General features: G+C 41.8%; 1 protein-coding gene across 1 annotated transcript in view; it reads left to right on the forward strand.

Annotated features, from left to right (window-relative positions):
• LCT (lactase) overlaps positions 254-23,096 on the forward strand; it is a 55,545-nt gene continuing 32,702 nt past the window's right edge. Inside the window, 7 exon segments of the mRNA XM_021076418.1 lie at positions 254-1,562; positions 1,565-1,759; positions 1,762-2,040; positions 14,677-14,756; positions 18,235-18,321; positions 20,110-20,212; positions 21,483-21,561. Of these exon segments, the coding sequence (XP_020932077.1) occupies positions 1,403-1,562; positions 1,565-1,759; positions 1,762-2,040; positions 14,677-14,756; positions 18,235-18,321; positions 20,110-20,212; positions 21,483-21,561 (983 nt within the window). The 5' untranslated portion in view covers positions 254-1,402.

A 23,096-nucleotide genomic window follows, 5' to 3' on the forward strand; every position in this document is an offset into this window, starting at 1 on the left:
AACAAGCCACATTTACGCCTGTTTTCCCAGGATGTCCTCCAAGAACTGCAATCAGGTAATTTCTACTAATCTCCAGATTCCTTTGGAGACTTTGCTTTGCCCTGGGACCCAGTCCATGTGAAATCTGTATGCACCTTTTAAGAATGGGGTCTTTTTTCCCCCAGTCCCATGGAGCTCCTGTACACAAGCCCCACTGGCCTTCAGTGGCAGATGCTCCAGGGGCTCTTTCTCCCTATGCCAGATCCCCACACATGAGAGTTTGATGTGGGGCTCAGAACTCTCACTCCTGTAGGTGAGTCTCTGTGAACCAGTTAGTTTCCAGTCTGTGGGGTATGGGTTTGTTTATATAGTGAAATCGCCCTCCTACCTCTTGATGTGGCCTTCTCTTTTTCTTCTAGAGTGGAATATCTTTTTTAAGGTTTCTGGTCCATTTGGGTGAAGACTGTTCAGGCTTTATTTGTGAATTTTGTTGTTTTTAGGAGAGAAGTTGAGCTCCAGTCCTATTCTGCCATCCTAATCCCATCTCCCAACATGTTAAAATTATGTTCAATATATAAGAGGTTAAATTATGGTATAAAAATACTGTGGAATTCTATGCATCCTTTAAAGGAAGTGGGTCTATATATTCTGATGTAAACAGGATGTTATTAGTTAGAAAAAAGTTGAACACAATATAAGACATAATTCTATATATGTTAAATTATTTTAAATGTTATACACATGTATGTTTCATTTGTATATATGTAATAATATCTATTATTGTGTTGCATTGTTCTAAACATGCTAATGAATGACTTCATTTAATTCACTCACCCTATCTATCACCATTATGCAGATAAGGAAACAGAGGCACAGAGAACTTAAGTAACTTTTGTCAGATGAGATTTAAACTGTGGCATTCTAACTCCTGAATTACCATTTATCTACGTAGAGAAAGAAGACTGGAAGTAAGTGCAGTGTTAAAAGTGCTTACCCTGAGGCAGTGGGAGGGGAACTAGTAAGTGTCCATACTTATTTCCATATTGGTTGAATCTTTTACAAAATATGTTCGTCATTTACTTAACTTATTTTTAAAGGAGGAAAAAAAGTTTGGTAAGGACCTAACTTGTGTTCCGCTATGTAAACAAATTTTAAGATAATTTGTAAGTAAGAAAAATTGTGGAGAACTTTTTTTCTTTACTTTCCAGGTTCCTCCACTTAAGTTGAGTGAGAAGTTTTGAGGTTTTTGTGCTATCTCTTTGTTTTTTAATTTTTTTGGTATTACATTGGTGCATCATGTATCAATTTCATTATCATAGATAACCCAGTTACATATTAAGTGTTAGTAATCACCTAGTATTTTACAACCTCAGTTGTAGTTATAAAGTAAGTATTCCACATACCTCCTAACAGTTCCTTGAAGATGGAGCTGGCTTGGCATTTAGTCTCTATTGTCCTCCTAAGTTTTTCTTGCTGGGGATTAGACTGGGAATCTGATAGAAACTTCATTTTAGCTGCTGGTCCTCTAACCACTGACTTGCTATACGACCTGAGGGGTCCACTGGGACACCAGGATTCTCACTTGGAGCAGGAGACAAAGGTATTTATGTGTGTCGCCAGCCACTGCCTGCTTTCTTGCCAGAGTATTTTAGCAGTGTTCGTGCCAGTATGATCACCCACTATAAGGTATTTCTACCTTGGGCACAACTTCTCCCAGAAGGAAGCTCCAAGAACCCAGACAAGGGAATGGTGCAGTGCTACCGGCAACTCCTTGAGGCCCTTGGACTGCTCAACTTCAGCCCCTGGTGGTCCTGCACCACCAGACCCTCCCTGCCAGCACCGTCCAGAGAAGTGAGGCCTTTGCTGATCTCTTTGCTGACTATGCCTCCTTCGTCTTCCACTCTTTTGGGGACCTAGTTAAGATCTGGTTCACTTTTAGTGACTTGGAGGAGGTGATAACAGAACTTCCCCACCAGGAATCAAGAGCGTCACATCTCCAGATCCTCGCTGAGGCCCATAGAAAAGCCTATGAAATTTACCACGAAAAATATTCTTCTCAAGGTGAGTACACATGACCCTGGTGGCTGACCCACTGCCAGTCTTCATGGCCCACCTTCCCCACCCTCCTTAAAGCAGGACTCAGCAATTCTTCTCACTTACCTTTATCAGTCCCTTCTTCTCTATTCATTAGTGAGAAATCAATACTGAGCCGAAGATTTCCCAGTGGAGGTAGTAGCTTACTTTGTACACTGCCCAGTATTACCTTTGAAAAATATATTTTAAGCCCCCTTTGCTGATTCTGTATAATCACAAATTACCTTTTGTCCTTCCTTCTTTAGTCCTGTCTCCCTGACTCCTCCTAGGATTCAAGATTGCCCATTCTCCCTCAGCAAAGCAAATTACATGTTCTAGTTGAAGCTTACATTCCGTAGCGGTGACAGATACAAAGATATAATGATATGCTGGCAGATAGTGAGAACTGCATTATTGCAATTGTCCATATTCCTGCTTCAGAGCTAACTTAAGGTTCCAGTTCAGTATGTCTGGGCAGAATCAAGACATTAATGATTTTAATAAATTCCCTAGGTGAATCTGAGTTATACCAATTTTGGGAACAAATTTTGGATTAAATGTGCTTTCTCATTTCTTATATATTTTCATACTTGTTTGTTTTTTTTTTTTTGTCTTTTTGCCTTTTCTAGGGCTGCTCCTGTGGCATATGGAGCTGTAGCCGCTGGCCTACACCACAGCCACAGCAATGCGGGATCCAAGCCTCATCTGTGATCTACACCACAGCTCAAGGCAACACCAGATCCTCAACCCCTAAGTAAGGCCAGGGATTGAACCCACAACCTCATGGTTCTTAGTTGGATTCGTTAACCACTGAGTCACAACGGGAACTCCCGTATATTCTTCTTTTGAAACAACATATTTACTGAATATATTCTCATTTTATTATTATTATTATTATTATTATTATTATTATTGTGCTTTTTAGGGCCACACCTGCAGCATATGTAGTTTCCCAGATTAGGGGTCAAATCGGAGCTGCAGCTGCCATCCTACACCACAGCCACAGCAATGCAAGATCCAAGTTGCATCTGCAACCTATACCACAGCACACTGCAATGCTGGATCACTGATGCACTGAGTGAGGCCAGGGATCAATCCCACATCCTCATTATACTAGTTGGATTCGTTTCTGCTGTGCCACAATGGGAACTCCTATTGTCATTTTATTAAAAACTCTTTGAAAGCATGATTTTCAGTGCTCTTATAGGTTCCCATTATATTAATGGATCATAAAGTTTAAATATTCTTTCATTTTATATGTGTTTATTTAATTTTCGCCATTGGAGTTCCTGTCCTGGTGTTGGTTTTGCTGTGGTGTAGGCTGGCAGCTGTAGCTCTTAGACCCCTAGCCTGGGAACCTCCATATACCACAGTTGCAGCCCTAAAAAGCAAAAATAAATAAATAAATAATATTCACCATTAAAAATTATATCACAATGAACATTCCTATTTATAAATATTTGACTGCATTTAAATATGTTCTTTCTAATAGATTCTTAAAACTGAAATTACCAGGTCAGAAGATATGCATTCTTTAAGACTTTAAAGGGTGTTGCTAAATTATTTTCCAGAAAGGTTATAATAGTTTATGCCAACAATTATAAAATTGTTCTTCTGACCCTAGTTAGCCTGCTTTCAATGATGTAATTTGTAAAATCATTTTCTATATAAGACTAGAAGAGAATTTTATTTGATCCAAACTGAGTCCTTGGAGAGTCCATATATCCTTGGAGACAGCTTCTCAGATAGCTCTGAAGAACTGCTCCAGAGAAGCAGGGTTTTCAGCTCAGTTTTATATTTTATCAGAACAAAAAACATACAGTCTTTTGAATTTTCAAAAAGAGACACATTAGCATGTACACGGTGCATTCGTATGGCTTTGTTCTGAGGCAAAGACCTGGGAAGAGAGCCTTATCATCAAAGGAGTACCACCATTGTCCCAGAAGAGTCATTTGTCTCTATCTTTTTTACTTCTGGACAGTGCATCATCTTCTTTAATTGTTAAAGCAGCTGTATGTTTTTTTGTTTTTCTTTTTAGGGCTGCACCTGTGGCATATGGAAGTTCCCAGACTAGGGGTCTAATAGACCTGTAGCTGCCGCCACAGCCACAGCCACATCAATGCCAGATCCGAGCTGCAACTTATGCTGCAGGTTGCCACAATGGGAACTCCCAATATATGTTTGAGAGACTATAAAACAGAATAAAATTAGCATAACATCAATGTCAAATCATGTATAAGCTAGAATGACTTCTCCATATTTCAGTATATGAAAAATTTCTTCCAGCATTGGTAATTTGACAGCTGAAAACTATTATCTCCTTATATTTTTTATTTGCATGTATTTGATTATAGAGCAATTAAACACTTTCTTCATGTTTAAAAGAAAATCAAGCAAGGTAAGAAAGAGTGTGAGTGTGGTGCAGCTGTTTTAGAAATTGTTGTCAAAAAGACTGTCCTCAGGCCACCTTTTGAGCCAAGTGGAATGAGGGAGGGAGCAACCATGGGATCTGGAGGATGGCAGGCCTTGGGATAAGTGCAAAGCCCTGGTGAGGGAACGGTAAGAGGTCCTGCCAACAGTGTCATGAACTGTAGAGCGTGGAAGATGAGGAGATGCCAGAGTAGAAACTGGATTCTTTGGAAAACCTATCATAGGGTGAGTAAGAAAATAAATGAATATTTGTCGTTGGCTTTTATAGACATATAAATATAGTTTATAAAATATATAAAATAAATAAATGTTAAAGCTTTGAGTAAAAGGAACTTTGAAAGAAGGCAAGGTTGAATATTTATTATCTGAAACAAAGGAAAATCTATCTTAGTTGAAGACAGATTCCATAGTTATTTAAATTATAAACTATATATACGTGTTTATTAAAATTCTTTACATATTTCATTTTTAATCTCCATCAGGTTACTAAAGACTATTACTTTTTTTAACTCATATTTTTCTTCCTTACATCTTCTGCTCATTCCTTTCATCCTTCATTTCGTGTTTCATCAATATCACTAGGTTATCTGCCCCCAATATAATACAGGACACAGAATAATTTCTCTTCTCCATCTGTTTATTATTCAAAAACTTTCTTTCTCGGAGTTCCTGTCATGGCTCAGCAGAAATGAATCTGACTAGTATCCATGAGGACACAGGTTCAATCCCTGACCTCATTCAATGGATTAAGGATCCAGTGTTGCTGTGAGTTGTGGTGTACGTCACAGACAAGGCTCGGATCCCAAGTTGCTGTGGCTGTGGTGTAGGCTGGCAGCTGCAGCCCCGATTCAACCCTATCCTGGGAACCTCCATATGTTGTGGGTATGGCCCTAAAAAGACAACCACAACAACAACAACAAAACTTTCTTTCTCTCTCTCCCCTTTGAGTCCAATTCCGTAGCTTTGTTGTTCTTTGTAAAATACATTATTGTACATATATATAAAAGTTATATATATGTTTAACATATATATGTTATGTAGCATATATTGGTTTAAAGCAAAATACTATGATTTTCAAAGGCGAGGATATTGAATAATATCTCCTAAACTGACAAAGAACTTTGATACCAAAAAAATGAAGCAGGCAACTCCACAAAGTGCCATTATGGAGTTTATTGTGGGTAACTTACATGTGGGCAAGCATTTGCACTGTATTCCCCGTTGTACAGGGGAATTTAAAGGGGGCAAAGCTAAAAATAAATCTGACTAAGGGAGAAGCACATCTGCACCAATGAGAACTGGAGGATTTTCCTCCCCCTAGAGGTCTTATGACCTTCTTTGCAAACCATTAACCATCTATGTCAGCGAAACATTCTTGCAGTTCTCATATTAGGTGGAAGACAGGGTAAAAGTTGATAGGAAACTTCTCTGGCTTGAGTACATTCCTTGTGAGTAGGCCGAAACTCAGTCACATAGAAAGGAGAGGGGTTAGGAATGCAGGCCTAAGGTGGAGCTGACAAAGTGGAGTCACTGTGGTTCAGCTACATTATATAATAACTAATACCCATGGAGTGACCACTCAGACCAACAATTAAAATATAGCAAAATACTGCAGTGATTTTATGAATACTGAAGTGATTTTGTAATGTACAGAAATATTGAATCACTATGTGTACACCTGGAACTAACATAGTGTTGTAAGTCAATTATACTTCAGTTTTTAAAAAATAAGGAAAAAGAGAAAATTATATATATATACATACATACATATATATATATATATATATATATATAGTACTACCTCATATCAACTAAGATGGCTATAATTTAAAAGACAGACAATAACTATTGTTGACAATAATGCTGAGAAATTGGGACATTCATACTTTGCTGGTGGGAATAAATGATGATGCAGCCACCTTGGAAATCTGTTTGGCAGTCCCTCAAGTTAATATTGTAGCATATGATTCAACAATTCCTCTCCTAGGTATATATGCAAGAAAAGTAAAAGTAAATGTACAGACAAAAACTCATCACAAACACTCTTAGCAGCATTATTGATAATAACCCAAAGTGGGAACAACCCTAATGTCCATCAATTTATTGATAGACAAAAGGTGACATATCCACACAATGGAATATATTACTCAGCCCTTGAAAGGAATGAAGTACTTGTTCATGCTACAACATGATAAACCTTGAGGACATTATGCTAAGTGAAAACAGCCAGTCACAAAAGACCACATATTATATGATTTCATTTATATTAAATATCCAGAATAGGCAGACCTATAGGGACATTAAAGTAGATTAGTGATGTCTGGTTCTGTAAGAAAGAATGGAGAGTGACTGCTGATGTGTCCCTAATTTCTTTCTTCTTTTTTTTTTTTTTTTGTCTTTTTGCCATTTCTTGGGCCGCTCCGGCGGCATATGGAGGTTCCCAGGCCAGGGGTCGAATCGGACCCGTAGCCACCGGCCTACGCCAGAGCCACAGCAACGCGGGATCCGAGCCGCGTCTGTGACCTACACCACAGCTCCCGGCAATACCGGAGCGTTAACCCACTGAGCAAGGGCAAGGATCGAACCCGCAACTCATGGTTCCTAGTCGGATTCGTTAACCACTGTGCCACGAAGGGAACTCCTGTGTTTGAGAATTTCATTGGCCCCACATGTTTACCGACATTTGGCATTCTTTTGGCATTATTTTTATTTTAGCTATTTTATTTAGCTATTCTGATGGTATCTAATTGAGATTCCATTGCTTTTTAAAGTGTAATTCCTATCCCAAGTGAATATATGATTAAATAATATAGTATTTGAGCACCATGAAATTTGAGCACTACAAAACTTCTTTGTCCTCTAGAATATCCTATTTTTCTTTTCAAACAGAATTGTTTCCAAGGTTATCCAGTGTTATTCAGATATTATGGTATCTTCATTTCTATACAGTATTTCATTGTGTGACAAATCCACATTTTACTAATTCATTCTCCTGCTTATGGACATTCTAATTGTTTTCATATTTTGGTATTATGAACATAGCTGTTATGAACATAGTTGCACATGTTTCTGTACATGTGCTAGAGTTTCACTTGCGTTTATACACAGGTGATTGCTAACTGGAGGAATACAAATGTTTAGCTTTAAGAGATAAAGTACATTGTTTTCTACTTTGGTTGTACCAATTTATATTTCCTTGAGCAATATATGAGTTCTTGATGACCTCCTCTAACATTTGTAATTGCCATTATTATATAAATTTTTGCCAATCTAATGGATGTAAAAGTATTTCTTTATGATTTCTTTACCTGATTTCTAGCCAGGTTAAGCAAGCTTTCATGTGTTTATTAGCCATATTTATTTCCTCTTCTATATAATTCCTATTATGTCTTTTATCCATTTATGTATTGATTTATTAGAGTTCTTTATATATTATTACTTATTTATTTATTTTGCTTTTTAGGGCTGCACCCACTGCATATGGAAGTTCCCAGGCTAGGGTCCAGTTAGAGCTGTAGCCGCCTGTCTACACCACAGCCACAGCAACTCGGGATCAAGCCACATCTGTGACCTACACTGCAGCTTCATGGCAGCACTGGATCCTTAACCCACTGAGTGAGGCCAGGGATCAAACCCTCATCCTCATGGATCCTAGTTGGATTCATTACAGCTGAGCCATAACAGGAACTATCTCCTCAGTGGGGTTTAGTATATTCACAAATACGTGCAACCATTACCATGGTCAATTTTAGAACATTTTTACCACCTCAAAAAGAAATCTTTGGAGTTTCAGTCATGGCTCAGCAGTAACAAACCCAGCCGGTATCCATGAGGATGTGGGTTTGATCCCTGGCCTTGCTCAGTGGGTTAAGAATCCAATATTGCCACAAGCTGTGGCGTAGGTCGCACATGTGGCTTGGGTCTGAGTTACTGTTGCTGTGGTGTAGACTGGCAACTGCAGCTCTGATTCAACCTCTAGCCTAGGAATCTCCATATGCTGCAAGTGTGTCCCTAAAAAGCCAAAAAAAAAAAGAAAAAGAAAAAAATATTTTACTCTTTAGCTGTTTATTTCCACTATCCCAGCCCTAAGCAACCACTAATTAACTGTCTGTATAAATTTCTCTGTTCTATATCATATGAATCTAGTAACGTAATATGTGATCTTTTATAGCTGCCTCTGTGAGCTTTGCCTTATGTTTTTCCCATGAGTAGACTGGGATTATAGGATTGGGGAAGGAAGATAACAAAATAAAGTGCCATTTCATCATATCACATCAAGTGTATGTACTATCAACATGATTTATGACTGTTCATGTTAACCTTGATCATCTGGCTGAGGGAGTGTTTGTCAGGTACCTCCACTGTAAAGTTTCTTACTTTTCCTCCTCTCCATACTGTACTCTTTGGAAGGAAGTCACTATACAGCCCATATTTAAGGAGTGAGAGTTTTGCTCCCTCTAATAAATACTTTTAAAAAGTTCTTTTCTAGGAGAGGAAATGAATCCAACTAGGAACCATGAGATTGAGGGTTTGATCCCTGGTCTAGCTCAGTGGGTTAAGGATCTGGCGTTGCCATGAGCTGTGGTATAGGTCGTAGATGAGGCTCATATCTGGTATTGCTGTGGCTGTAGTGTAGGCCAGCAGCTGTAGCTCCAATTAGACCCCTAGCCTGGGAACCTCCATATGCCACACGTGCAGCCCTAAAAAGACAAAAAAAAAAGTTATTTTTGAAACTTAACAAAGAAACAAAAGACCTACATACTGAAAATTACAAAACATTGTTGAGAGACATTAAAGAAAGCAAAGATAAATGAAAACATCCCTTATTTGTGAGCTGGAAGGCTTAATAAATTCAGACTTTTGTACTTCCCAAAGTGACCTACCTGTTCCATGAAATCCCTATCAAAAATCCCAATGACATTTTTTGCAGAAATAGAAAAGTCCATCCCTAAATACATACAAAATCTCAAGAGACTCCAAACAGCCAAAATGATCTTGAAAAACAACAGAGTTGGAGGACGCACATTTCTCAATCTAAAAACTTACTACACAGCTATAGTCATCAAAACTGTGGTACTGGCATAAGGATGGACCTATGGCCCAGTGGAATAAAATAGAAAGCCCAGAAATAAACCCTCACCTATGTAGTTAAATAATTTTCAGTAAGAGTGCCATGACCTTTCAGTGGGAGAAAAGACAGCCTTTTTGATAAATGGTGATGGGAAAGCTGAATGCTCACATGCAAAAAATGAAGTCAGACCCTTACCTTACAAAAATTATGCAAAAACAATCAAAGACCTAAACATAAGAGCTAAGACTATGAAACTATTAGAGGAAAACAGGGAAAAAAATACATTTATGGCACTGGATTAGGGCAATAATTTTTTAAGGTATGGCTAAAAGTATAAGCAACAAAAGATAAAACAAATAAATTAGATTTCATCAAAATTAAAACCTTCGGAGCATCAATGAACAGTATCAACAGAAGGAAAATGCATCATACAAAATGGGAGAAAACATCCGCAAAACATATATTTGATAAAGGATTAATATCCAGGACACATCGTAACTCAACAACAAAAAACAAACTACTCCCTTAAAAAATGGGCAAAGGACTTGATATTTCTGCAAAGAAAGTATGCGGATGGCAAAGTACACAAACAGATTCTCTACATCAACAATCATTAGGGAACATATAAATCAAAATCACAGTGAGATAGCACTTCACAACCTCTGGAATGGCTACTAAAAAATGGGCAAAAACAAGAATTTACATCCTTCCAAAGAGGCCAATAAACACAGGAAAAGCTCTACATAACAGTCATTAGGATGCAAATCAAAGTTAAAATGAGATACTATCTCACACCCATTATTATGGCTAAAATATATATATATTTTTTGTCTTTCTGTCCTTTTAAGGCTACACCCACGCATATGGAGTTTCCCAGGCTAGGGGTCTAGTCAGAGCTACAGCTGCTGGCGTATGCCTGAGCCACAGCAAAGCCAGATCCAAGCCACGTCTGTGACCTACACCACAGCTCACAGCAATGCCAGATCCTTAACCCACTTAGCGAGGCCAGGGATTGAACCTGCAATCTCGTGGTTCCTAGTCGGGTTTGTTTCCACTGTGCCACAACGGGAATTCCGGCTAATATTCTTTAAATGCACAAAATTCCAAGTTTGCTGAGGATAGAAAGAAGATAATCCTATCTCATTGCTGGCAAGGATGTAAATGGTGTAGCCACTATGGAAAACTATATGGCAGTTCCTCAAGAAATTAAACGTAAAGTTACCACATGATCTAGCACTTGTGGGAATAAATATATACTCGAGAATTGAAAGCAGGGACTTGAATGAACATTTGTGTACTCATTTTCTTCTTTTTTTTTTTCTTTTTTCGTTTTAGGAGCACACCTGTGGCATATGGAAGTTCCCTGGGCTTTTTAACACTGAGCCATGAGAACTTCATGTATAGTCATTTTCATAGTAGTGTTATTCACAATAGCCAAAGGTGGAATACTGTTCATTTAATATTAAGTAGAAATGAAATTCTGACACATGCTACAACACAGATGAACCTTGAGGACATTATGCTAAATGAAATAAGCCAAACACAAACAAGTATTTTATGATTCCACCTATATGAGGGACCTAGAATAACCCATTCATGTGACAGAAAATAGAATAATAGTTAGGAGGGATTGAGAGGAGGGTGAAATGGGAAATTACTGTTTAAGGGATCCAGAGTTTCATTTTGAGATAATGGAAAAATTTTGGAGGTGGATGGTGGTGACAGTTGCACAACATTGTGGATGTACTTCAAGCCACTAAACTTAAAATGTTCACTTAAAAGTTTTTTAATGGTAAATTTTTATGTATTTTTACCCCAATTTTTGAAAAGGTTGTGTGTTTTTTTGTTTTGTTTTATTTTTTGCTTTTTAGGGTGAAAATTTCCTTTCTAATCTTTCTAAGTGTGTTAATATAAACCTCCTCTTGATGTGTTCAGTGTGCTACCATGAGAAGGATACAAAAGAAGATTCTTGGGAGAGAGTTGGAGGGAGGGAAGAGAGTGAACATCACTCTCACAGGAGGAGTAGAGTTGCACCCAGCATCCTCCACTTGCACAACACTGGGTCACAGTCTAGGGCAACACTAGTCGCCCCAACAACCTCTTGAAGCACTGGCAGTGCAGTACTGGCCAGATTACTTTTATTGAAGCATTTGGGACCACAGGGAAAGGAGCAAATGGAAAGGGGCTATTTTGTGTGGACAACAGCAATGGTTTTTGAATGAATGAATCGAGGTTATCCTTAGTGAGGTCTAGTCATGCCTGTGAGGGGCATGAACTCACACAGTGCTATGCAGTGATGTTCTACACAGGCTTAAAAGAGTTAATTTTCAACCCATAGCAAATACTGGCTTTGATTTCTGAGGACAAGAACCCTGATCTTTAACCATATCCAGCACAAATAACAAGAAAATTATTATTATTTTTTGGTCTTTTTGCCTTTTCTAGGGCCGCTCCCGCGGCATATGGAGGTTCCCAGGCTACGGGTCTAATTGGAGCTGTAGCCACTGGCCTATGCAACAGTCACAGCAACTCGGGATCTGAGCCACTTCTGAGACCTACACCACAGCTCACGGCAACGCCGGATCCTTAACCCACTGATCAAGGGCGGGGACCAAACCCGAAACCTCTCGGTTCCTAGTTGGATTCGTTAACCACTGAGCCACAATGGGAACTCCAACAAGGAAATTATTTTAAGCCAGAGCAATCTCCCCCCACCAATTTCATTCCTGTAGAAAAGATTGATTGTAAGCTAAAATAATCTAGCTTTGAGTAACCTGCTTTTTATATTAATTTAAGAAATGTAATTTTTGCATGCACCAGGAACAGGTTGGGAACCATATTGGAAAGTTTGATTATTTTGTATAGTATGAAAATTTCTGGAATGTCAGGTACCTTTGTTCACCCTAACTCTGAAAGGATCTTACAAAGTCAAATAAAAGTGATCTGTGGGTCAGTGGTGCTTAGGGATTAACTGTACTCTTGTGTCATGTCATTGCTTTTTTTTTCTTTTTCTTTGTAGGGCTGCACCTGTGGCATATGAAAGTTCCCAGGCTAGGGGTTGAATAGGAGCTGCAGCTGCCAGCCTATGCCACAGCAATGTGGGATCTGAGCCACGTCTGCAACCCACAGCACAACTCACAGCAACACTGGATCCTTAATACTGGATCCTTAACCCACTGAGCAAACCTACATCCTCATGGACACTAGTTGAGTTCATAACCCGCTGAGCCACAACAGGAACTCCTAAATTGTACATTTTGAAGTATTCAGTGTAAGCTGAGTACATATTCTGTGTGTGCTGACATAGAAATCTGTGGAAGGTGAAATGGCTCCATTGGGCACAATCATTGAATAACTGGAAAAACTAGTGTTATCTTATCAGAATAAGGACTAAATGTCTCTGAGTGATATTCCCTACTCAGAGGATTGCAAAGCTCCATTATCCTTATCAAAATAAGCACTTTGGAATTCTACACTATATTCTGTGATAATCTATATGGGGAAATAATCTGAAAAAGAATGGATGTGTGTATATATACACAACCAAATCACTTTATTGTACAGCAGAAATTATTACAATATCGTAAACCAACTATACTTCAATAAAACTTAAAAAAAGGAAAATAGGATTTTCCATTGTGGCTCAGCGGGTTAAGAACAGGACATAGTGTCAGTGAGGATGTGGGTTTGATCCCTGGCCTCGCTCAGTGGGTTAAGGTTGCAACGTGGCTACAAGCTAGGGTATAGGTCACAGACGAGGCTTGGATCACTTGTTGTTGTGGCTGTGGTGTAGGCCGGCAGCTGCAGCTCTGATTCAACCCCTAGCCTGGGAACTTCCATATGCTGCATGAGCAGCAGTAAAAATAAATTTTTTAAAAAATTTTTATTTTTTTGTCTTTCTGCCTTTTCTAGGGCTGCTCCCGTGGCATATGGAGGTTCTCAGGCTAGGGGTCTAGTAGGAGCTGTAGCCACCGGCCTACATCAGAGCCACAGTAATGTGGAATCCAAGCCATGTCTGCAACCTACACCACAGCTCATGGCAATGCCGGATCCTTAACCCACTGAGCAAGGCCAGGGATCGAACCTGCAACCTCATGGTTCCTGGTCAGATTCATTAACCACTGCACCACGACGGGAACTCCAAAAAATTTTTAATTAAAAAAAAAGTGCTTTCGTAGTTAGCAGTGGTTGTTAGTGGTGGTTTCATTGGCTAGGGTGATGTTTCTTCTGTAAAGAATTTGGATGTAGAAAAGTCGGAAATATACTCTTACAGTTTAAGTCTCAGACTCTGCTTTTATTCCTTTTTTGTTTTGAGCACACAATCTAGCAGGAGAAAAAGCCTTAAGTGAATCAAAGAGTTAGATGGCACTGCCAACAAGTCCACAGCAGCATGTCTCACACTGTGGTCTAAGCGGCACTGCATCAGAGACACCCAAGCAGCTTGTTAAAAGGCACTCATTCCTGGGCCTACCCCAGTCTCCTGATAGGCAGGGCTGGTGATTCTGATGCACACAGGCTTGAGCAGCACTGTTAGGTGATCAAGTGTCAATGCAAGTGGGTAAAAGCTGCACATTTTATATCTCCTTTGTGTTCCCCTCACTGTGCAGTAAGGGTCATACAGTTAATAAAGACAAGTAGCAGAGGTCCCCTAGAGCACCTTGCCTTTCAAAAGTCTCTCCCCACGTGAAACCCTTAGCTGTTTAGACCAGTGGTTGCCAAAGCTTTGGTGTGTATCAGAATCATGGAGAGCTATTAAAGAACACAGAGGCCAAGCCTCATTAGGAACTCAGGAGGTAGTTCTCTCTTTTCTGCCTTTCGTATTGCTTGGGGTTGGGAGAAGGGACTGCATTTATTATAAAAACTTTACAAGTGTCCTGCACTTCACCATCCTGATTTACATGAAACATGCTCTAAAGGGACTTTTTTTTTTTTTTTAAGCTATTTTGTTTTCTAAAATCTTTTGCCTAGGGTGAAATCATGTGAGTGATTCCTTCAGAAATCCTTATTAAAGTCAGTGAACATGGAATAGAGAGGTTACAAGGATAGGAAATGAGTCCCCCAGTGGCTTCTGTGGTCACAGCTTCCTTCCTCTCACCTGCAGCCCTTCTTCTGGTTGGTTTCAGGAGGAAAGCTCTCTGTGGTCCTACGAGCTGAAGCAGTCTCCCAGCTCCTGCCAGAACCGTCCACGTCTGTCCTTGCCAAGGTGATGACAGCCCAAAGAAATAGCATCTGTAACTTCTCAGGAAAGTTGTGGTTTTAATTTCTAAAAGCAAGAAGTTTTGTTTGTTGGCTTGAGATTCTTAAATGTCTTAAAATAGGCCTCTTCTGAGTGTGATACCTTCTCTAGATTTATAGCAAATTTAAAACAACATCTTATTTTATTTATTTTATTCTTTTTTGTCTTTTTGTCTTTTTGCCATTTCTTGGGCTGCTCCCGCGGCATATGGAGGTTCCCAGGCTAGGGGTCCAATAGGAGCCGCAGCCACCAGCCTACGCCAGAGCCACAGCAACGCAGGATCCGAGCCGCGTCTGTTAACTACACCACAGCTCACAGCAACGCTGGATCCTTAACCCACTGAGCAAGGTCAGGGATCGAACCCTCAACCTCATGGTTCCTAGTCAGATTCATTAACCACTGAGCCACGACAGGGACTCCCAAAACCTTATTTGTTGAGCCCAGCTCTCACTTGGTCAATTGTGAGCTTTGGCCTACACAAAGAAGTTAATTGCCTCTGCTTGCTCTGACTTTTTATTAAAAGAGCTTATTAGAAGAGAGGTCAGTTTTTACAAAACAGTTTTGTTTTTTGGGTTTTTGTTTGTTTTTTGCTTTTTAAGGCCACACCAGCGGCATATGGGAGTTCCCAGGCTAGGGGTCAAATCAGAGCTATAGCTGCAGGCCTACACCACAGCCATAGCAATGGGGGGATCTGAGCAGCATCTGCGACCTACACCACAGCTCATGGCAATACCAGATCGTTAACCCACCGGGCGAGGCCAGGGATAGAACCCACATCCTCATAGATACTAGTCAGATTCATTTCCACTGCACCACAACAGGAACTCCCAGTTTGTTTGTTTTTGAAAAAAATCGTGTGCTCCCTAGAGTGCCCATCCTGGTTTCTACTTCCTCTAAATACAGCTTTTAAACTACAATTTTTTTTTTTTTTTTGTCTTTTTGCTATTTCTTTGGGCTGCTCCCACGGCATATGAAGGTTCCCAGGCTAGGGGTCGAATCAGAGCTGTAGCCGCTGGCCTATGCCAGAGCCACAGCAACACGGGATCTGAGCCGCATCTGCAACTTACACCACAGCTCACAGCAACGCCGGATCATTAACCCACTGAGCAAGGGCAAGGACCGAACCCGCAACCTCATGGTTCCTAGTCGGATTCGTTAACCACTGCGCCATGACAGGAACTCCCTAAACTATAATTTTAATAAGAAAATTTAAAAATCTTAGAATTAAACAGCTTTGGCCCTGGTAATGTTGGTTGCTGGGCAGTGAGGAAAGCCTTCAGATAAAACAACTGATTTCTGTAATTCTGTAGCATTAAAAGTACTGTACAGATACCACCCTGCTGTACATCAGCCACTGGTGTCTATCATATGATGGACACTATAATCTATATGTCATGGTCCAACTTCAGATTTTCCAGCTCAGGAATTTAAAAACCAAACTTGAGAGTTCTCACTGTGGCACAGTGGGTTAAGGATCTGACATTGTTCCAACTGAGGCATAGTTTGCAGCTGTGGCTCAAATTCAATCCCTGGCCAGGGGACCTCCCTATGCCATGGGTTTAGCCATAACAATAAATAAATAGATAAATTGGACGTGTTAAGCTTCTGAATGACCAGCACCAGGTCTGTATGGCCAGAATGCCATCAAAATTCTTTTACAAGTGGTAATAACTGCTATCAGTTATGAGCTCAGGAGACCAAAGTGCTGACTGAAAAGCACTTGTCAAGCAGTAGCCTTTGAACTGGTTTCTTTACCCCAGGTCATGCCAGGCAGTGCTTCTAGATCATTTTCCGAAGCGCAGTTTTGCTCAGTTCCCTGATGGAAGCTACAATCCCCTGAACTGGTGAAATTCCTCAGGGTCTTCCAGAGTGCAGCTCATTCAGGCTCTCCTGTGCTCTCTCTGGCTTCACCTCCTTTTTTCTCAGCATGTATGCTATGCTTTCTTTCTGCTTTCCTGCATTCCCTACCTGAAGTCCTACTTATCCTCCTAGTCTTCCTCAAATCTCTTCTAACAAAATTCTTCCCATTTTTCACATCCATGTGAGTGTGCCTCCATCAGCAGGCCTCTGTTAATAACACTCCCTCATTGAATCTGGCATGGTCTCTCCCCACTGGGAACCCTTAGCTGTTTGTTTAGACCAGTTAGATACAAGCCTTGGTTGTATCAGAACCACATGGGGAGCTAGCAAAGAACACAGAGGGACAGCCCTGGGCCTTCATAGGTGTCCCAAGTTCCCTGGTGGCTTAATGTGGAGGGACAGCCCTGGGCCTTCATAGGTGTCCCAAGTTCCCTGGTGGGTCTAATCCCCACCAAGATTTGAGGACCACTGGTGTGGAATTGTCTTATAGCACTTTTAACTTTCTGCCTTTCCTTCATATAGTTGGTGCACTTACTAATACTCTGTATGAAGTTGTAAGCTTCTGTGGATCTTATCTTTCAACCTGAATCCCACCCACTGTACCTAGCACAGTTACTTTCAAGAGTAGGAGCTCAAAGACCATGTACTATATGGAATTGATAAAGTAAGAGCTGAGAGGACAGAGGTGAGCAAGCCTGTGAAATATTCAGTAAGCACTGATGATAACTTGATTGGGCAACCCATAGGGAGCCATCAGAGAGTCAGTTATCAGAGGTCCTAGGGCACTAGGTTGTTACCAGATGCCATTATAAGTAGTCTTTGTCCTGAGAGAAGAGAGGAAGAAAAGACAGACACCAGTCTGGTGTGGCAGGCTAGAAATGGCCTGCTGAGAAGGGCGGGGAGGGAATCACCATGGTATCTATAGGTGTTTAGATGCAATCTGTAGTTTTAGAGTGCATGAAGGACAGAGACAGGGCAGAGGGTTATGTTATTGATTGGAGCATGGATGGCAATGTCCATGAACCATGAAAGCTATGTTCTCAGATAATAGTATGGGCCAGGCTAGGGCTTACTGGGGTGGACTTTAAACTGTGCCCTAAAATTAGCTGGGACTGTAGCCTACAATTAGAACAAAATCCCAAACTCCAGAAGGGTCTGCAGAGATTAATAAGTGGCCTGTGGGTGGCTGAGGACCCCACTGCCTCCATCCTGCAAAGTGAAAGGGCCATGAGGAGGGTGCTGCTCTGAATCCCTTCCTAGTGCTTGGTGGAAACTCACCATTTCTGGCATAAGACACTTCTTCAGTCACACATGCCTTCAGTCATCCACATTTATTGAGCACTTCCAGCGTACCTATCACTTTTCTAAGTACGTAGCTGATATATTCCCCACAACATATAGGCGCCCCCTCCACATTCTCAACTTCTCCCAGCTTTCCCTCATTCTGTTTCTCCTTTGGAAATTCCCATCTTGGAGTGGGATTTAGTAATTTAGTAATAAGGAAAGAAACAAAAAAGAATCCTTCTGAGCAGTTCTTTGTCTTGAAATTGCTTGTATTCTAAAGACCCGGTTTACTTATTTCTAGGATGCAGTCGACTTCCTCTCTCTTGATTTGTCTTCTGAATGTCAAGAAAGTGAGACAAGTTTACCACAAAAGCTGAGAAAATTGCAGGTAATTTGAACTATTTTCTATATTGGTGGTGAATGGCAAAGTTCCCGAGAGCATATTAGATATTTGATGCTTGAGATGATGGGTAAATTGAATTTCCACCAAGAGGCATCGACTTGCAGAGCTGCCTCTGGGGAGATTTCCATAGACAGCATCACTAGACAGTCTTCCCTGGAAAGGATAATGAGGGTTGGCTTGTTAAGGTAAGCATTTCCATGGATTCTCTGCTCTCTTATATGGAAAGCTACAGAGAATCAAAATTCCAGCATTCATTCTGAGATTAAAATGGGACATTTCCTGGATGGTGGTCATGTAAACAGGCACACACACTTTTCGCTTTTTAGGGCCGTACCCGCAGCATATGGAGGTTCCCAGGCTAGTGCTCTAATTGGAGCTACAGTTGCTGGCCTACACCACAGCCACAGCAATGATGGGGTCTGAGCCTCGTCTGCGACCTACACCACAGCTCACGGCAATACTGGATCCTTAACCCACTGAACGAATCCACAGATTCATGGTTACTAGTCGGATTTGTTTCCACTGCACCACGACAGAAACTCCTGGTCATGTAAATACTGACCCTAACAAACCAAGCTTCATTATGCCTCCACTCTCCCCAGAGCACCTGCACACCCCTCCCTTAGCCTCAGCTGCCACTCCCTCTGGCCCAGAGGTGTCTTCAGACCTGAGGAGCCACAGCACACGCACAGGTTCTGAGTCCTTCAGGAGGTGCAGATCAGGGTCCCACATCCCTTTATCACAAGAGGCTCTGCTCACCAGGGAGTGCCCCACTCAGCAGAAGGCTCCTCTAGCTCTCCAGTCCTGTGATAGATAGCTCAGGCTGCCTCAGCATTGACTTTTCAGGAAGGAGAGAGCCCTGGGATCCCTTGGTGGTTTGGCTTTTCTGCATTGACCCAGCACAGGGAAAGGACAAACAAGGCTGTGTGAGTTCCAGCTTCACTAAGTGGTCCTGAGCAACTTAGCTTATCAGAGCTCAAGGCACCTCTTTGTTACCGGTAGCTCTAAGAAAATCAAGAACATGCCTGGCTCCTTTTTAAGTAGTTGCTGTTGGTATTTCACGGTAGCCTTTAACAACTCAGAGCAAGGAAAACCTAGTGTGGGAAAAATAACCAAATCCAGCCTCCCCCCAAAAGGTAACTTAAAGTGAAGTCAAATAGCATGTCCGCCTAAAGATGTTTCTTTGGACACTGAAATGGCTAGAAATGGGAGAAAAAAATCACAGCTGCCCCCGTATTAAGGAAGATCGCTCCTTTTAACTTTCCTCTTGGAAAATATCAGACCTGGCGAAAGGTAGAAAGAAAAGTATGATGAAGCCATCCCCAGGTTCAAAATCTACCAGCTCCTGAACGATCCTATTTCATCTATACCCTACCTTCTCCCTCCCAAACCAGAATGTTTTGAAGCAAACCCTGGACACCCATAAATACAGTGATGGTGGCAAGCAGGCCCCTGACATGAGCAGACCACCTTGTTCCTGATCCTCATACTGGGTGCCTGGTTCTAGGAGGTACCTCGGAGCCTGAGATGATGGCCTAGTGAGCCTGTCTCTTCGGGATTCGGTCGGGAGATGGCCTATGATACTGAACAGTGTGAAGATTTTTTTTTTACCCTCAGAGCCTAGACCAGCTCTCCGCATTGACTGAGAGGATGAGCCATCATTTCCAAATCCAGACTGAGTGTTGCGGCTTCTCATCTTGAAAATCCGTCCCTGTTAACAAAAGCCTTATTCTAGGCAGCTTCAGTTCACTTGCTGGCCTGTATCTTTTCCAGACCATTGAGCCAAATGTGAAACTTTTCATCTTCAGTCTGAAACTCCAGGACTGCCTCTCCACCAGGAAGAACCCAGCCGATGTGCTCTTCAGCCTCCTCAAAGGTGAGTGGACCATCACTGGAGAGGTTTGGAGTGGCGCTGGGAGCACTGGCTGGTGAGGTAGCTATCTTGAAAGTCTGGATTTCCAACAGGAGGAGTGGCTGGGGGAGGGCTCGCCTGAGGTCTGAGAGCACACTCCAGATGAGTTTAGTGTCCCTGGCCTTCTTAGTGTTGGTCCCTTAGCTCCTACTGGCCCAAGAAAGAAGAGAGGTTCTGTACAAGGATGCTCAGGATGCCTTGGTCTTAAGGAAATAAAGACCATCAGGCCTCAGATGTCGTGTGGAAGCATGCCAACTGCTCGGTGCCTGTCTGTCCTCTGCCATTACCCCTCTGTTAAGGTCTCTCATCTCTGCTCCCCCTTGGCAGGACTGCCTCCCCACTCCAGCCTCCTTACTTGTTCATGTCGCCATCACCTGATCAAAACCTTCAGGTGTAGGGCCCACAGCTCATGGTCCGTCTCCTTGGTGTCTTTCAGTTCAGACTCTTGAGCGTGAATCTGATTGGCAGGCCATGCATCACAAGATTTCTCCTGGTCCAGTTCAGTCAAGGGAAAGTGGGGTAGGCCAAAGCCTCAGGGGCTGAGGACCACCAGACCCTCTGCAGGAAGGGGCTGAGCGGCACACTCCTGGGTGCCCTGGTACCCAGTCCAGTCTCTGTGTGAGGTCCAAATATAGGAGAAGTTGGTAACCAGGGCTGAACTGGCTTTGCAGACCTCATGAACCACATCCATGGATGCCGCTTAACCTTCCTTTCAACTCACCTTTGATGGCATAACGAATTCTGTTCTTAAATTCCACCCCTTTCTAAATGGTTAATGTGGTCAGTTTTATGTTTATGCATAGTTTAGCACAGTAAAAAAGAAAGCCTCCCCTTGCTGATGTCTTGAGTTCTTCTGAATGAGTTGTTCTCCGCGTTTGGTCTCCAGACAAGCATCGTCAGCATCACCTGGGAGCTTGTTGGCCCTCACATTGTAGAGCCCACCTCAGATCAGAAACTCAGATAAGAAATAGAGGAGAAACGCTGGAGCAGACCTAGCAGTCTGTGCTTAACAAGCTCTGCAGGTGATGCTGATGCATGTGGAGGTTTGAGAGCTACTGTGAACTAAGCAGGAAAACAATCACTTCTGCCCTCCTTAAATCTGAAGCCCGTGGAATTTTCCACAGGGGCTTGGAACCATTGCTTGGAGTTTGCTTGTGGTGTGTGAGTGAGGAGAAGTGTTGATGGCAGTCATGTTATTGTTGGTTGGTTGTGAATTAAACTCCTTCTCTTACAGCCCTAAATGAAGACCAAGTGTTCACCATTGGGTTTGATATTCATACATTCCTGAGCTGTTCTTCAAGTTCCAAGAAAAGGTAATGTTAGATTTCCTGTGGACTCTCAGTAACTGGTATTTGCAGGCTACTCTGCTGTTCTTTGACACGAATGATCTCAGGGGACTGTGGCCATTCTCCTCTCGGGCCAGTGAGTTTATTGTGGCCGTTCTAGAGGTGAAGTGTCAGAGGGGAAAGCAGGGAGTGCCATCTTCGGGGCCTCACATGGCTCTGACATTCTCACCAGTCAGTCAGTCACCTTGCAGTTCACCCGAGTGCACTCAGCCAGCAGAACTGAGGTTTGAGCCCCTGCCTGCTAGTTTAAGATCTTGTTGGAGGCAGCATGAGACTGGGGAAAACAGGCTGGGTTAATGATAGATCCACCCATCTCTGAGGTTATGTGATCTGAGTAAGTGAAGTGAGCTCTCTGCCCCATTTCTTCACATGAAATGTGAAACGATTTCCCAATGAGGAGACAAGGTAGACTGGAAAGCTAGCTCTGCAGCGGGGCAGAAGTCCAGTTTGACCGTTTCCAGGACGAAGTTTTTGAATTAGCGTAGGGTTGGAAATAATTTCTTAGCCCATGACCAAAGTACCAAAATTTGTAAGTGCTATGCTAAAAGAAAAAAAATTTCCCACTGTACAGCAAGGGGATCAAGTTTTCCTTACATGTATACATTCCAATTATATTCTTTCCCCCCACCCTTTGTTCTGTTGCAACATGAGTATCTAGACAAAGTTCTCAATGCTATTCAGCAGGACCTCCTTGTAAATCTATTCTAAGTTGTGTCTGATAAGCCCAAGCTCCCGATCCCTCCCACTCCCTCCCCCTCCCATCAGGCAGCCACAAGTCTTTTCTCCAAGTCCATGATTTTCTTTTCTGAGGAGATGTTGATTTGTGCTGGATATTAGATTCCAGTTATAAGTGATATCATATGGTATTTGTCTAAAAGAAAAATTTAGAGCAGACTTTAGGTTATCTGTGTAATTGTATCACTCTCATGTTCCCATATTCCACTGTGCTTCTCAAGTCAGTGAGAAAAGGATGGTGTGGAAGCCAGTGGATTTCCCCGTACCACTTTTCTAGTAAATGCAGATGAGTTTATGTTTTAGAAAACGGAAGAGCTTCGGTTGTGAAGCCCAGACCACACTTCATGGCAGGGAGGTCCCTCTGTAGCGTCCCTGTCCTTTCCAGCAGTTCTGCACCCTGGACCAACCTTGAATAAGTGTCAGGCCCTCTCCATATGATGGCCCTAGGACAGGGAGATGCTCTCGTACTCTCCCCTCTTTCCCATGCTTGTTCCTTCTCCAGGCCAAAGACACCCACCTATACCAACCCTTCCTCAAGGTTGCACTCTACTGGCGTAACTTGTGCACGTTATCATACACTGTTTTCCAGCCTGGGGGACAGGACTCAGGGAGGGAGGGGGGGAGGGAGGAGAGAGAAGGAGAAAAACAGACTAGAATTAAATAGAATATATCAGATGTTATTGCATACGAAAGTAGCATTTTTATATTGTGTTTTATTTCAGCTATATTTCTGATATATGTGTCTTTCAGGTATACTTAACTGAAAG

This window comes from Sus scrofa, chromosome 15 (assembly GCF_000003025.6).
Source record: "Sus scrofa isolate TJ Tabasco breed Duroc chromosome 15, Sscrofa11.1, whole genome shotgun sequence".
Taxonomy (NCBI): Eukaryota; Metazoa; Chordata; class Mammalia; order Artiodactyla; family Suidae; genus Sus; species Sus scrofa.